This window comes from Eutrigla gurnardus (genome assembly GCF_963514095.1).
Source record: "Eutrigla gurnardus genome assembly, chromosome: 19".
Lineage (NCBI taxonomy): Eukaryota > Metazoa > Chordata > Actinopteri > Perciformes > Triglidae > Eutrigla > Eutrigla gurnardus.
The window spans coordinates 13,224,471-13,239,730 of NC_139930.1; the positions used below are offsets into that span (position 1 = coordinate 13,224,471).

The 15,260-nt window shown below is 42.8% G+C and overlaps 2 protein-coding genes across 3 annotated transcripts; both read left to right on the plus strand.

The window, feature by feature from the left end:
* The first annotated feature begins 635 nt into the window (after positions 1-635).
* Positions 636-7,765, plus strand: LOC311030397 (protein phosphatase PTC7 homolog). Its single transcript, XM_084036127.1, has 6 exons — positions 636-1,179; positions 2,662-2,841; positions 3,846-4,044; positions 4,614-4,737; positions 4,861-4,990; positions 5,373-7,765. Exons 1-6 carry the CDS (start codon positions 978-980, stop codon positions 5,429-5,431), a joined length of 894 nt encoding a protein of 297 aa, XP_083892253.1. The 5' UTR covers positions 636-977; the 3' UTR covers positions 5,432-7,765.
* Positions 7,766-8,312: 547 nt separating this feature from the next.
* Positions 8,313-15,067, plus strand: LOC311029315 (TBC1 domain family member 10A-like). 2 transcript variants are annotated; one of them, XM_084034405.1, is made up of 10 exons: positions 8,313-8,865; positions 10,159-10,258; positions 10,466-10,573; positions 10,788-10,894; positions 10,979-11,093; positions 11,265-11,330; positions 11,863-12,052; positions 12,461-12,615; positions 12,829-13,237; positions 14,630-15,067. In XM_084034405.1, exons 1-9 carry the CDS (start codon positions 8,693-8,695, stop codon positions 13,231-13,233), a joined length of 1,419 nt encoding a protein of 472 aa, XP_083890531.1. In that variant the 5' UTR covers positions 8,313-8,692; the 3' UTR covers positions 13,234-13,237; positions 14,630-15,067. The 2 variants fall into 2 exon arrangements, with proteins under 2 accessions (XP_083890531.1, XP_083890530.1); XM_084034404.1 differs by lacking the exon at positions 14,630-15,067 and having other exon boundaries at positions 12,829-14,612.
* The last annotated feature ends 193 nt before the right edge of the window (positions 15,068-15,260 follow it).

Consider the following 15,260-nt stretch of genomic DNA (forward strand, 5'->3'; position numbering starts at 1 on the left):
GGTTTTACTTTTAAGAGGCATATACCACTTTTATGGACGTCACGACGTCAACTGGAACTAGAATAGCGTAGCTCCATTTATTACTGTTTTTTCTATTTAATATACACTCAAAAACAAACATAACTAAATGTTAACTTCTCCACAAAACATTTTCATTTATGTTATTAATGCCATCTGGATAAAATATTATTATAACATGAAAGTTACACTTAAATTGCATATTGTGTAAAGAAAATATCTCTATCTTTCTGTCTCTATCAAAACGAGTAGCCTACCCCACCTCCTGATGGTGTGTGATAGTTTTTTTTTTTTTTTCAGAATTAAATGAATGCTTTAAAACAGATTATATTTGGTGTAGTCTGCAGTTAGGCTATCTTGGCCCAACTGTTGAGTGTCTGTTGGATCAACTGACATTATCTTAATTTATTGGTGTACATTTTAGTGGTTTTACACTTTCTGGAGTCCATGTTAAACTATAAAATAATTTATAGCAAGCGGTGTTAACGATGGCTCGGCCGCTAGGACCAGTTACGTAGAACGAGTGCACATCTGACACCTGCGCAGTGGCGCATCAGAGCTCTCGGAAGGAACCAGGAAGCAGTGACGTCGCTGTTGTAAACGGTCGTAACACCCGTATGTTCTCGCAGCTTTCCGTCCCGGTAGTACACACAGTGGAAACATGTCGGGGAGGAGAGAGCCGAGCGGAGGAACTGCGTTCGTGAAGTGTTCACCTGAGACATAAATTGAAAGCTAATTCAGTCCGGACGGTCGGTGGCGTTGTAGCCGAGTTAGCAGCTGCGGGAGCCGCGTTATCATTTCACGGAAGCGGGCCGGTCTGGAGCGAATGGACGGATAAAGAAAAGACAGCCGGGGACTGATCAGAAGAAGTAGCCTAGCGGGCAGGCGGCCGGGCCGGGTAGCGAGAGAGAGAGAGGTGTGTGTGCTCAAAACGAGACGGGGTCGCTGCTTGGTAGGGGATGTTATCCGTACTGTCGTATGGCAGACTGGTAGCCAGGGCTGTCCTTGGCGGACTCGCTCAGACGGACGGTCGGGACTACAGCCTGATCACCGCCAGCTATGGCTTCGGCAAAGACTTTCGAAAGGGGATCCTGAAGAAGGGGATGTGCTACGGGGACGATGCCTGCTTTATTGCACGGAACAAGAACGCAGATGTTTTGGGTAAGCTCTCGTGTCTCTCTCGCTCAGGTGACCTTCAGTTAGCTAGCCTTGCACGTGCGCTGGCCCCTCGGATGAAAACACAACCGCCCCCACCCCCAACAAAAACATAGCCGTTACTAGTCTGCACCCCTTGCGCCACTATTATGTAGACTATGTTGCCTATTCGAACCCGGGCTCAAGCTTACAGAAGTAAAAGGCATTTGCAAGTGTGGCATTATGTGCAGAAACCGTGAGTGTTTGCCGTTTACGGGTAGTTTTGAGGTGAACCACCGGATGACCTTTCACCTAGATAAGCACCAACTGACGAATACACGGCGCTAATACACGATATTAGACGCGTCGCATTGGGAGTCGTAGATACACTTCGTTAAAGGTGGACAGGACTGAAAAAAGCCCGTATTACAACGTCTCAGACTTGGCACCACAATGTCTTAGCAAAGGTCAGAATGGTTGAGCATGGAGGCAGCCATGTTGCTAGCAGCGTCGGTAGCCTGCTAGCTTAGCCGAGTGTAGTCGCTTTGTTCTCTCGCTGGCCAGCTGACAGGAAACACAGGGAAATACTCGACTCACCACATGGTTTGGTCGACGCTCGCACGGCGTGTTATATCATTCTAAAACAATGTGCAATTTACGTGCTCCGAGGAACAAAACCCCACCAGTGCGTCGCGTGTTGCACACGAAAAGCAGGAATGGCATGTAATTAAATATCCGTAGTATACCCCTCTGTTGACTGGGGTTGGTCACCATGACTTTTTTTGCTTGATAACAGTAATGGGTGTTGTTTTCAAGCACATTTCCTCCACCAATGTAGAGGGAGCTTTCAGTAATTAGTGTATTTTTAGTTTCTTATTTTAGGGGAAATTCCCCCTGCAGTACAAAATCACATTAAACTTAAGTTAGAGCATGGGAATAATACTTGTTTTCAAATGATCAATATTGATGGTTTCACATAGCAACATATTTTTCTTTCTGCTTTTAAAACGAGCTGTCATTTATGAGTGAACAATGCACATCGATATGAAATAACGGGATACTATAAAGATGTGCTTTAAAGATGAATGCTATGGCACTCGTTGAAAGCATGTTTTACTTGTTCTAAAGCTCTCTATTTAAAAAGCAAAGTGCTGGTTTGGATCTTGGATGACGCAGAGCTGCATTTCAACAGAGGACTGTTTGCTCTTCAACTCAATTGTATTTACTGAGCAGATGTAAAGTTGTAAATGTTTTGTCTGAGATGGATGTTCATCACACAAGACAAATAAAAGCAGTCTCCACGTTTACAAAACTAAATGTTTGCCTTTTTTCCCATGTGAAAAATGAAGCAAACAACTAGTCGATTATCAAAATTGTTGCTAATTCATTTAATGTCCATGAACAAATTGCTTAATCTCTGATGCTGCTATAATGATGGTATTTGATTACAGACGGATGAGCGCCAAATCACCAATTGGATTTAATTTGTGTTTCCATTTTGTCCACCAGGAGTTGCAGACGGTGTGGGCGGCTGGCGTGACTACGGCGTTGACCCGTCTCAGTTCTCCGCCACATTAATGAGAACATGTGAGCGCCTGGTGAAGGAGGGACGCTTCACTCCCAGTAATCCAGTGGGCATCCTGACCTCTGGCTACTATGAGCTTTTACAGAACAAGATTCCCCTTCTAGGTGAGTACACACACAGTGTGAGACGTGCTTCCCATGGGATCAGCCATACTCTGAGAAATGCATAACAAAGGAGGAGTCTGACTCAGTGGTGGCCTTACTTGGCAAGATATATTAACGCATTACTCCCATTAAGTCATGACAGAGCGTGTTTTCATTGAAATTGCATGTCAAATTTCTTTTTCCAACCAACCTGCCAGAAAACTGCATGAAAGGAATATTGAAATAAGACCGATAATGATGTCAGCTTCACCCATTGTATAACTTTGTGTGAGGGTGAATAGTTCTCATTGATTCAGGCTTCCGGAGTCATGTTTTTGCCTGTGAGATAACTACATTATTTAATCAGGCTGTATTTTGTTATGTCGCCGCTTGCAAGTTGAGACGCGTTCCACTTGTGGGGATAAGCAGCTTTCCTTCCATGAGGGGTGAGCATTTTATCTCATACCACCGCTCCGAAAGGTCAAAAATCCATCTGTAACTGAGACTGCAGGAGGGTTGAACAGTTTTTAAAACCGTCCACGAGACAAACATGTGACCAAGGTCACATTTCTTCTGAGACTCTGAGACTCTGTATCCCTGACGTACAGCGAATACATAAACTAAATGTTAACCACCTCCCCCCTTGACACAATGTTTGTCAGAAGGCCTACTTTTATATTTGTGAAGCTGTTACAAGGTCTTTGCCTGACCTTCCCTGCTCAAGATTAGTTGGACTTTTGGCACTTAAAGCTGCAGTCACTGGGGATCTGGGACACAGTCCATGACCCCTGTGTTTGGTTTCTACTATGGAAGTAGGACATTCAAGAGGAAGGTGCACACAAATGGATGGATTTCCCTGTCTAGAAAAATACACTTTCAGCCAGTCTTTTCTGCCTGTCTGTCCAAATAGAAATGTTTGCATTTTCACAACTGACACCAGTTTCTTTTTTTAATATTGACACTCTATGTATAATATCCCTAACTATGTGATCGTTTTCATAACTTTATTCTTTGCTCTCCTGCAGGGAGCAGCACAGCCTGCATCGTGGTCCTGGATGGAAAGAGTCACCGACTACACACGTGTAACCTCGGCGACTCGGGCTTCTTGGTGGTTCGGGAAGGAGAGGTGGTTCATCGCTCAGACGAGCAACAGCACTATTTTAACACACCCTTCCAGCTGTCCATCGCTCCCCCTGGAGCTGAAGGGGTGGTGCTCAGTGACAGGTCAGTAGCTCAGTGTTGGATGCATCCTCGCAAGTCACTTTTAAATAAATAATACAAAGACAAGATTAATTACAAGACTCTATGCAGGACATATTTATACAAGTTGATCAGAGACAGGTGAGAGTGAGATTGTCCTTTTTAAACTTCAGTGGTCTTGCTGAGCTACTCTGCACGTGCCATAGTTGGGCCTTTATCCCATTTTGCAAATCAAAGGATTCAAATACAGATACATGTTCATATTTGAGTCCAAACAATTGTTTATGCAACCCAGTCAACCTGGATTTGTTACACTTTTTAAAATAAAAAAAAAAACCTAAAGACATGAACATACGGTTAAAGACTCTCAGCCATTAGTCTTGTATACGGCTTCAGCAAGGAACATTGCCTCTGCAAGGACACAGTGGGTGGTCTGCCACCAAGTTAGCTGTTGGATTACACACCCACGCTGCATCCAGGATTTGGCAGAGTGGCCCCTGACCTGCGTAATTCCATACTGGAAACTGTTGACAGCCACTAAGATGCCACATGCTCCTGTTACACTTGTGACTGATCTTTCCGTGTCTGTCTAGTCCCGAAGCAGCCGACAACTCCTCCTTCGACGTGCAGCTCGGTGACATCATCCTGACGGCAACCGACGGCCTGTTTGACAACATGCCAGACTACATGATTCTTCAGGAGCTAAAGAAACTCAAGGTATCACTTTTGGAATACAAGTTTAGCAAAGCGTTCACACAACCTGCATCTAGTTGCATCTAGTAAACATGTGCTGACATTTCAGTTCTTTCAAATGTAACGCTTTACTTTCGATCATTTCAGACTACCAACTATGACAGCATCCTGCAGACTGCACAGAGTATTGCAAAGCAAGCTCATGACCTTGCCTACGACCCCAATTATATGTCCCCTTTTGCACAGTTTGCCTGTGACAATGGCCTGAATGTTAGAGGTAAGTACGCTGTGCTTCTGATGCTCTGTTGTTATGGGCTTTAAATGGCCTTTTTCCTTATCAAAGGAAAATTCGACACAAGACAGCTGTTATTATCTCTTGTGGATTTTGACAGTAATTCCCAATGTTTAGTTAAGTAGTACACATATTTACAAGTGTATATATATTATTCTAAAATATATGATACACCATATAATCATTATATTTGATTGTGAATGAAGAGGATGCATGTTGCAAATATTTTTGCCATCCTTTTTTAAAAAAAATAAAAAATGCTTACAATTTACAATATTTAGATGTAAAATACACATGTTTAGAGGTATTTTTATTTTTAGCTGCATTCATACCACGGTTCCTCACACTCTTCTGTCTTGTTCTGCAGGAGGGAAGCCAGACGATATCACAGTGCTGCTGTCCATTGTGGCTGAATATACAGACTAAAAAGTGCATGTCTGAGAGTGTGTGCATTTCTCTGGGGCTGATCCTCCCTTCCCGTCTGCCTGAGTCTTCCACCTGCAGCCCTCCCAAAAATGCACTGCATCCTGTTGGCCGGCAGGGGAGGTCCACCAACACGAGACACACTCCTCGCTGCAGGACGTCCACCCGTCTACCTTTTTTTTTCTTTTTAGTTTTCTTCCTCCTTTTTTGTTTTTGTTTTGGTGCTTGAACAGTTGAGGGGAAGCAGGCAGCTAGGACGTTTTCATGTTGATCATGATGCAGGAGGAGCAGGGTACAGCGGACTGAGGGATGCCTTTCAGTCTCATTGTGTGGCATCGATGCTGAAAAGTGATATTATAAGAGGAGTGAGACAAGATTTCTGATTCTTGGGCAAGTAGTGAGAGAGTTCACTCTTGAACCAGGCCAGCTGTCTCTGCTGTTGCAGTTGTTAATCTTTTCCTTGTAAATGTGTTTGAACAAAGCATATAGATGGGTTTGTTCTGGGAACGGATAGGTGTTTATTCTGGAATGGCATTTAAGAGGTGGGAATCAGTATCTTGGATTTGGGAATGTGAACAATGGAAGAGCCAACTAGTAATCGCTCAGATCAAAGAAAGCTGTAAAGGGAAACCATAATGCTTGTTAGAGCTCACATCTGATCCTTTTTTGTCACTTGGTTTGGGTGATCTGTCGGTGCGCACATCCTGATAATTTGTAAATATTTTTTGTATTTTTGGGGGGCTTCGTTCTGGCCTTTCTGTTGTTTTCGCTTTTGGTTCTTAAAGCAAAGAGGTATTTCGTTACTTATTGTGGATGATGCACACGTGCGTTCATAAATATATTTTGTTGTATAGATGTTAATCTTGAATGGATTTCTATCAATCCCACACTTCCAATCGCTGCAATGAACAAGAAGCAGAAATTGATCGCGGCAACTGACGTGCGGTTGGAAGGATGTTAGATGTGTGAGTGCGGTGTACACGTGAGAAGTCATTATTGGAATGTGTGGTGTATTTTAATGTCAATATTTGTAATCTCGCAAAGCTAAAGCTAGCTGGGAATGCTTACAACTGCAATGATAGGTCAGGCGTGAGTTTAAAGAAAAATATGTATTTTTGTAATGGTATTTAGTTTTAAAAGCAAGGGTTTGAGGTCTGAGATGAAATATGTGACAAAGATCCAGCTATCTTAACAAGAATCAGGTGTGCGTGCGTGTCAATTTGTTTTTATTTCTCCGTTCCTCATTTCCTTTTACATTTGTTTGCTGCTTCTCTTTTGTAATCCGGACATCCGTACATGACTTGATTTGTGTGAACATGGTCACCATGATTGTAACGAGCGCGTGTGAATTTGTGTGCTGCATCAAACGACAATAATCAAAGACATCGATAATGCTGTTCTGCTCATTATAGTCTGTCCCTTTTTTGTCTCGCAGCTCGCCAGAGTGGTTTGAACAATGTCTTTACAGTTTAAAAGCAGGTGCACCAAAGACGCATTTTCTTTGTGTACGTTGTACACAACGCTTTGTTGTTACAAACATCACACAGCAATACTGTAAAGTCCTTGTGCTCTGAATCTTGTGTGCTCTATTATATTCTTTGTTTAAGTTATATGTGACTGGTTGCAAGTATAAGGCAGGTTTATGAAACCAAAGAGGGAAAGCCATATATACACATGATTAGGGCATTGCTCTGTAAGCCCTGCTGTAAAGATAACATTGTGTTTCTTCCTCATACACATAACGGACACAGTTATTAGAATAGTATCTTTCCTACTGTCTGCACTCTTCTTTTCTGCATGATTTCTGTCTCAGCTATTGGCACCATATTAACAATGTTGTTTTCACACAGTTGTCTGTTCACGTCTTAGTGGTTTATAAATGGTGTATAACGGATCTGAACTTGTACGTACTTCAAAGATAGCCCTATATTTGACAGAGATGTTATACTTATGCAGAAGGCGGGTTGGTGAGCTAGGTACGGGTGCTGTGAACTAACAGCATGGGGGTGAGCACTGTTTCAGCCTTAACATATAGCTAGACCTGTAATCAAGAGGCCTTTCCTGTCATTGCAAGCTTGTCTTGTCTTGGTCATGTTGCCCAGTGTTTGATGTAAATGAAAGTCTGGCCCCCCGTCGTTCTCTCCTGTAAAGTTGTTTCTCAAAGGTGCTTCTGCAGTCTGTCTGGTATGAATGTCCTGTTTTCAGCAAGCGATGTTTGTGTGTGCGTGTATGAGAGATACACCTATGTCTACTGTGTAACAATGCAGGTCTAATTTATGTAAATATGTTTTAAAATATGTACAATATTTAAATAAAGAATCTAGTATTTATATAAAATTCACTTCAGTGTTTTCTGTGACGTCGTCCCATGTGTCATCTTCAAAAACGGATGCACTGTCCACAAAAGACCCAGCTAATCTTTCAAAGTGAGTGTGTACTCCTGCTGGGTGGAGAAAATATGAACCAGTTTCATCACCTCAATATCGGATGATTAAATGTCTGTACTAACAGTAGACATGTTCATTTTCTATAATGTCTATTTTGTAGGTGTACATTGCACTTTAGTCTTTCCTTCAAAACATCAGCACGTTATTAAACCTAGTTATGTTTTAGATATGAACTACTGCATGTCTTTTTTAGAACCACAAACTTAAAATAACAGAATAAAGTACAGTAAAACCACTTTATTCTGAGATCCACATCTATTAACGTCCACAATTAATAACAGCCTGCGCCTGAATATGACTGATTCCAGCAGCAGGGGGCAGTGTGGAGTTAATAGGATGCCATGGATGTTTTGAGTACTCATCTGTTCCAGCTTCCCTTCCTGTAGCCACCAGCTAACCTACATTCCTGCTGACAGCAGCAGCGATTGTGTTTTTAAATAGGTGTGTGTGTGTCAGCTGACAGTGATGTGATGCTAGCATGTTAGCTTCCGAGGTAGCAAGAGGATATTGTCAGCTGTATTTGCTCTCTTTGCTCCGTTTGAGCTGAACGTTGACCACGTGACCAACAGCGAACAGGTTTACCACGAAACAAACGATGTAACTTTGCTTTTATAGCACTTAGCGAGCTAGCAGCTAGGGAGCTAAATCTTCATGGCAACCGTAGCTAGCTAGCAGTGACAGCGGATTAGCTATAACCCCACGGGCGTCTTCATGGAGAGCTTTAACGCGTTAGCTAAGCTTTCAAGATTGGTCGGAAGGGTGAGTTATGTGAACACACTGTAGACCGGCGGCTCACTCTGAGGTAAATGTTGATTAAATGGCTAAAGTTGAGCAGGGCAATGGGCTTGAGTCGCGGGGCAGCACAGAGAAGCTGACAGATAATGGGAAAGGCGGCTCGCATGGATCCGACCCAGAGGTGAACGGCAACGTCCCCGGGGACACGTCGGTGGACAAGTACGGATTCACAGGGGGGGCCCAGCAGCAGTCCTCGTAAGTGGAGCTTCATAATGCCAAATATAATGCCTCGTAGAGTCTTTTTCTTCTTCTTCTTGCACTTGGCTGAGGACAGGTAACTGTACCTGACCTCAGCTAAGGTGAGCAGACGTAACTTCTCTGTCACGGGATTGTGATCGCTGGAGTCACCAGATACCTGCTGGGAGAATACATTATATCTACGTAGAGATACCTGCTGCCATTTGGGTAATCATCCATAGCTGACTTGTTTGTCACCTGCACGTTTGAAATCGAAAGTTATCTCTCCTCGTGACCCCTTGGCCTTCTCCTTTATTTTTATTAATTTCCTTATTAATTTCCAGTACTGTTAATTAACTTGTGAGCCCCCCAGGTTGGGAATCACTGACATAGACCACTGTAAATACATATAAATTAGTCAGTAGTCCTTCCCATCTGCCACTAAACAGAGAGACTTGCTTCACTGACTTCCAGTCATGGTTGTTTGTAGGACTTCATTGGGTTTACTTTTCAATTTTATTGAAAAATTGGATGTAAAGAAGTCTCCAATTGCCATAATTTGCATAGTCGTCCAGTGGGCCCCTATGGACCCTCTGGCCATATGTTTAACACCCCTGTTTTGAAGCGTCAAATCTCCAGTCGCTCTCTCTGAGGTCCTCTAACAAAAAGTTCGGAGTCTTTGTTTAAGTGTGAGGGGGATTATTAAGTGTTGCTTTTAACATTTCTTTGAGAAATGTACAGCACTTTGGCTTGACTTGAATTTGACCAAATGGTGGAGCCGAGCAAACCAGTCCGCTCAGACCCTTTATCTGCCATGAGATATTTACTAGTTGTGTTCTGTCATGAATAGACATAAAGGGAACTTTTCTAATGGTTGGTCTTAGTCCCTGTGGTATCTTTATAGAGGTTAGTCAATGACAACTTGTGAACTTTCTGTAGTTGGTTTTGTTTTAAATGTGTCTAAATTGTTTGGCACAATGACCAGGCATGTGTTTAGTAGATCAGGATGGGAAAGTGCGTGCCGAACAATATGACAGCTCCATTCTTTGATAAGACAATGGGGAAGTAAGAGTTAACATAGGAGGTTGTAGGGAACTGAACTAGGGGAAAGTTCTCCCACAGCTTCCTGTTTTTCTTGTACTCCAATGTGCAACGCGCTCCCATGTTAGGTTTCCTGTGTGGACAAGGAAGAGATGAGCCACTGTCCCGCCCCCTCTGATTGCAGGATTCCCTTGGTGACACAGTACAGCATAGCCATTGTCTATCATTCTGAAAATCATTTTTCAGTGACATAGTCTTCCATCTACACAGTGCCGAAGAAATCCCCACAGAGGTGCTGAGGCAGCGGGAGGCAAAATGGCTGGAGATGCTCAACAGCTGGGACAAGTGGATGGCCAAAAAACACAAGAAGGTGAACCGTAATTAAATCTGATTGAATCTTCAGTTTCTTTCTTTCTTTGCAAAGTTTATCCAATGTGCACTGGCACGTTTGTTGTGGTGGCAGGTTTGAAGTTGAACGTCATGCTGCAGTATTTACAGTGCTGTCTTCTATGGTCTGCGTTCCTTTCTCCTGTTCTTCTGCGGCCTCTTGAGTAACTGTGCGTGTGTTGAATAACAGATGAAAGAGCGCTGTCAGAAGGGGATCCCTCCATCCCTGCGTGGCAGGGCCTGGCTCTACCTCACCGGGGGCAAAGTGAGAAGGGAGCAAAACCAGGGCAGATTCGAGGTAAGTCGTACATTTGTGATCCCTGCTGTTATTCGACTTTGCTTGCTGTGAAGTCACTCAAAGTCTCCCAGTCTCCTTCAGAGGTGCACTGAAGCTTTAAGTTCCACACTTGCCTGCATTATTTAACTGTTATTAAATAGCGGACGGTGGGAAAAGACTCAAAACTGTGAGGTTTAATCTTGTAAAAGCTGACAAAATGATGTTTTCTTCTAAGGAACTGGACAATCAGCCAGGAGATCCTAAATGGGTAGATATTATTGAGAGGGACCTCCATCGACAGTTCCCCTTCCATGAAATGTTTGCAGCGAGAGGAGGTCATGGGTAAGCGATGCCCTCTAACATGAGACGCGTTGATGTGGCCGAACATAGTTTCTGAATACGATTTATATGTGTTCTTGATTTCAGGCAGCAGGACCTGTTCCGTGTGTTGAAGGCTTATACTCTGCATCGCCCTGAAGAGGGTTACTGTCAGGCTCAGGCTCCCATTGCTGCTGTACTCCTGATGCATATGCCAGCAGAGGTGAACACACATTTAACCGTTACACATGTTTTACAAAACGATATATAGTTCATACTAGGTACTCATTGCCCTGCATGACATCATACAGTGATAACTTTTAAAAGAAAAATCACTGTATAAATAATTTTACCATAATAAATGCTAACCCTTGTTTGTTTTCTTTGTCGTCAGGATGCATTCTGGGTTCTTGTCCAGATTTGTGAGAAGTACCTTCCTGGATACTACAGTACAGGGCTGGTAAGGGTCCAAACAGACTAGCATCATTTTGAACTTTAATAGCATAAGTATAGCTTGAGATCATCTTGAGTACAACCTGTAACAGGATCACCTATTAACAGTGTTGAGCATGTCAATTATTGTCCTTGCAAACCTTATAAATGATTGCTAAAATGATTCTGTCGTCAGTTGTAAGCAAATATACACTTAATACTGTAGAATACTTAAATTACACAGTGCCCTTATATATTCTACCTTAGTATTTAAGCGTATTGAGCGCTTGGACAATTTAACCAGCCAAATTGAAGTCCCCAAGATAAAATAGTCAGTTTTCAGAGTCGCTAAATGTAACTGTGGCTGGTGTTGGTGTGAGATCTCTCAGCCAGTGTCTCCAACTTGACACTGATATGTTAACAACCTAATAACACGAGGTGGTGATCAGGCTAAAAAGGTATGAGATAATCCGAAAATCAGATTAGGCAAAGAGATAGGTGTCTGTCTCTCCCTCTCCCTCTCTCTCTCCACTGACTGCTGTTCCATGTTGTCTCCCCAGGAGGCGATCCAGCTGGACGGGGAGATCCTGTATGCCTTGCTGCGGCGGGTGTCCCCTGTGGCCCACCGTCACCTGAAGAAGCACAAGCTGGAGCCCATCCTGTACATGACCGAGTGGTTCATGTGTGCCTTCTCTCGGACTCTGCCGTGGGCCTCGGTGCTGCGTGTCTGGGACATGTTCCTTTGTGAGGGTGAGACACCGCCCTTATAAAAAAAAATCACTAATTCAATATTATTATATGGTGCATGAAAACGCATTATATCAAAGTGGGTTCTCATGACCTGACAAGACGGAGATTATTATTATTAAGCAAATAACTTAATTACTTTCATACACAGCAGCTTTGTTTGATGCGGTAGAATCAAGGATAACTCCAGGGTTAAATAAACAATAGCAGTATTGACTTTTTCCACCAGGTCCTGTCTTGTGCTTATAATCATCCTGTTTAATTTGGCCTGTAAAACACCAGAGCATGATCACTTTTTAAATCATAATATATCAGCAAGGCAAATGTTGAATAAATGATGCGTATCTGTTGTTTAGTTTGGGATAAATAGTGTGCTCTCCTGCATGTTGTCTGATGTGATACTGTTCTCAGGAGTGAAGATCCTGTTTCGAGTGGGCCTGGTTCTCCTTAAATGCATGTTGGGGTCCCAAGAGAAACTGAAGGCCCGTCAAGGTCTCTATGAAACAATGGAGCTGCTCCGAGCCATACAGCCACAATACATGCAAGAAGGCTTCCTGGTGCATGAGGTAAAGTTAAACTCTCACATGGTTGTCTGTGTTATCCATTTTATTGTCCTGACCCGGCAGCTACTACACCACTTCTCTGTGACTTTGCCCTCCTGCGATTGTGCAAAGAGCACTATAAAAAATGCTTAACTTATAATGTGCAGGAATACTTGAACCACAAAAGACAAGCGTTCCTCTCATGGCATCCACACTCATTCTCGCCTCGCATTTCAGATTATTGAGTTAGTGGTGTCTGAGAAAGACATTGAGAAAGAACACCACGCTCAGCTGCGACGCTGGAAGGAGACTCATGGGGATCTACACTGCAAGTCCCCTCCCAGGATGCACGGCGCTAAGGCCATCATGGCCGCCGAGCCGCCCAGCCGACAGGACCTGAGACAGAGGCCCACCATCATCGTGCACTCTCCCCTGGCGCCGCAGACGGATGGGGAGAGAGCACAGGACGCCAAGGAAAGTGGAAAAACTAAAGAGGAAAAACGGAAGAAAATCATCCTACCGCCTCAAGAGACTGTTAATCCTTACCTCCCTCCACGTGACCCCTCACCTCCCCTCAAACACATGACTGTACAAGGGTCCAAAGAGAGTCTGAGCAGTGCAGAGCATGACACGTACCTGTAGCAGGGTAAGTGTCACCAGTTCACTCATGGAAATCCTTCCTTAAAGCCTTTCCAAACTTACGCTCATCAGTTTTCTGTAAAAAAATCCTCACATATCACAGTGACATGACAAACCTCTCCATGATACAATCCAGGAAGAAAAAAGTAATCACATTTTCAATGCTGTTGCTCAGACTACCAAGCAGTCACTGTCATTCTCAACACATTCTCCGTGTTATTTCTCTTAAACATGTTGCTGTTTACGCTTCTTTCCATTAAATACTGTTGTGGATATTTAGCATAACAATATGTTGAATTCAGCGATGTGTAATTGCCAGGGAGCAACAACAGATGGCGACCATGTGCCCTGTTGGTTTTAGCCTGTGTGGCTATGGAGCTATTCGTTTCATATGACTGAACATGTGGGGATACACAAGCTAACTCACTGTTAACAGCTGCTGCTATTTACCTCTTACTTTAACAAATTTAGATTATTTCCTTTTGTTGTAAATGAAGTCTGATTTTGTCTTAATTGATGAGGTCCATCGTAGCGCACTTTTGCCTTTAAAGTCTTCCTCTTTTGTCTATGTTAGTCGCTACGTTGCCAATGCCAACGCAGGGATTCCTATTTATCCCGCTTTGCTAGACTCGCACTAAACTGCAGACACACAGTTGATCAGTGTGCCTGTGAAGCACAGTCCTCTTGACTGTTATGCTGCATCCGGAGTCAGGAAGTTGTCTTTGCTGTTGTTGAACACTTGAGGGCGTCCTGAGATTATCTCTGACCGGCAGCAGTGTTTGTGAGAGCGAAAACTGACACAATGAAGGAACAAGTGTGAAGGGACATTTTTGTGCCACTAAGCCAAAGATTTGTAATGAATATTTTTAAGATATATGTTGTCCAAGCAGTTTATTCAATCGTATTGTGATACAGTATTTGGGAGAGGATCGGGTTTATATTTATGTCGTGAATGAGACATGGGAAAATGCCATTTTGAAGAACTCTAATACAAAAAACAATCATGCTTAAAGGTTTGTGGGTCCAGACTTAAATGTCTCTAATGTGATTGTAATTGAAAAAGGGCAGCATTAGGATATTTGTTCTCCAACATCAGGAACCCCATAAACCTTTGATAATGACCAAACAGTATGAGTTGATACTACTTTTTCTTCTTCTTTTATGTTTAAATGAAGAAAGTGTTTGAAAAATCTCTGAATGAAGTCAGGATTAATCGACATTTAATCCCAGTCGAGGAAATTCCTATATCAGCAGTTACATGTGTAACTGTAAGCCAGAATCTTTGCCATGAATGTTTTCAAAAATGTAAAATCATTGTGGGTGTATGTTGATTTTATTTTAAACACTGTGGAGAATCTTTTGTAAGTATATGCTACGGGTTTGTTTTCTGTCTTTTTAGGAAGCACTGTTTACCTGCCGTGTCATCTGATGCGTTTAATATCCAGATCAAATGTTCTAATCGGCGAGAGCGGAGATCTCATGGAACCAACGCAGTCCAGCTGTTGAGTTTCTATCTGGAGTTTTCTGTTCGGTCACATAGACAGCGATGCTACTGAGCTTCACCCAGGGATTCAGATGATATACAGGATATACAGGAGGTGGTTTGGCATTTAAAAACACTGATTTTGATTGATTTTTTTCTTTTCAATATCCATTAAAGAAATATATAAAATGAGGAAGCTCCTTGTTCCTAATCACTGCAGTTATTGTGATCAAAGAGAACATTGTTTCAGCCTTGGGCTTGTAAACGTGCTGCCTGTTTTTTGCATCAGTTTATAGGACTTTATTTTGGATCTGCTTACTTCTCATATCAAGCTGTTTTATACCCAAATACATTTAGATCAATAAAATTGTAAATCCATAGCCATCGTGCACTTCTCTATTTTATTCGTCACATTCCCCCCTTCTTCTGTTTTTACTGCATTTAATATGGAACAAAGAAAATGAGATTGCCACACAGACCGGTCTGAACAAACGCCATTTCAATACACCCTGTGTTATCATTCAGCGCCCTCACACCCACCCGCCCG

Bases quoted from the DNA above. Each gene is read 5' to 3' on its own strand.
- LOC311030397 (XM_084036127.1), top strand. From the start codon at position 978: ATGTTATCCGTACTGTCGTATGGCAGACTGGTAGCCAGGGCTGTCCTT. The intron at 2,842-3,845 runs GTGAGTACACAC...GCTCTCCTGCAG, and splicing joins GAACAAGATTCCCCTTCTAG to GGAGCAGCACAGCCTGCATC. The intron at 4,045-4,613 runs GTCAGTAGCTCA...GTGTCTGTCTAG, and splicing joins GGGGTGGTGCTCAGTGACAG to TCCCGAAGCAGCCGACAACT.
- LOC311029315 (XM_084034405.1), top strand. From the start codon at position 8,693: ATGGCTAAAGTTGAGCAGGGCAATGGGCTTGAGTCGCGGGGCAGCACA. The intron at 10,259-10,465 runs GTGAACCGTAAT...GTTGAATAACAG, and splicing joins TGGCCAAAAAACACAAGAAG to ATGAAAGAGCGCTGTCAGAA. The intron at 11,331-11,862 runs GTAAGGGTCCAA...TTGTCTCCCCAG, and splicing joins GATACTACAGTACAGGGCTG to GAGGCGATCCAGCTGGACGG.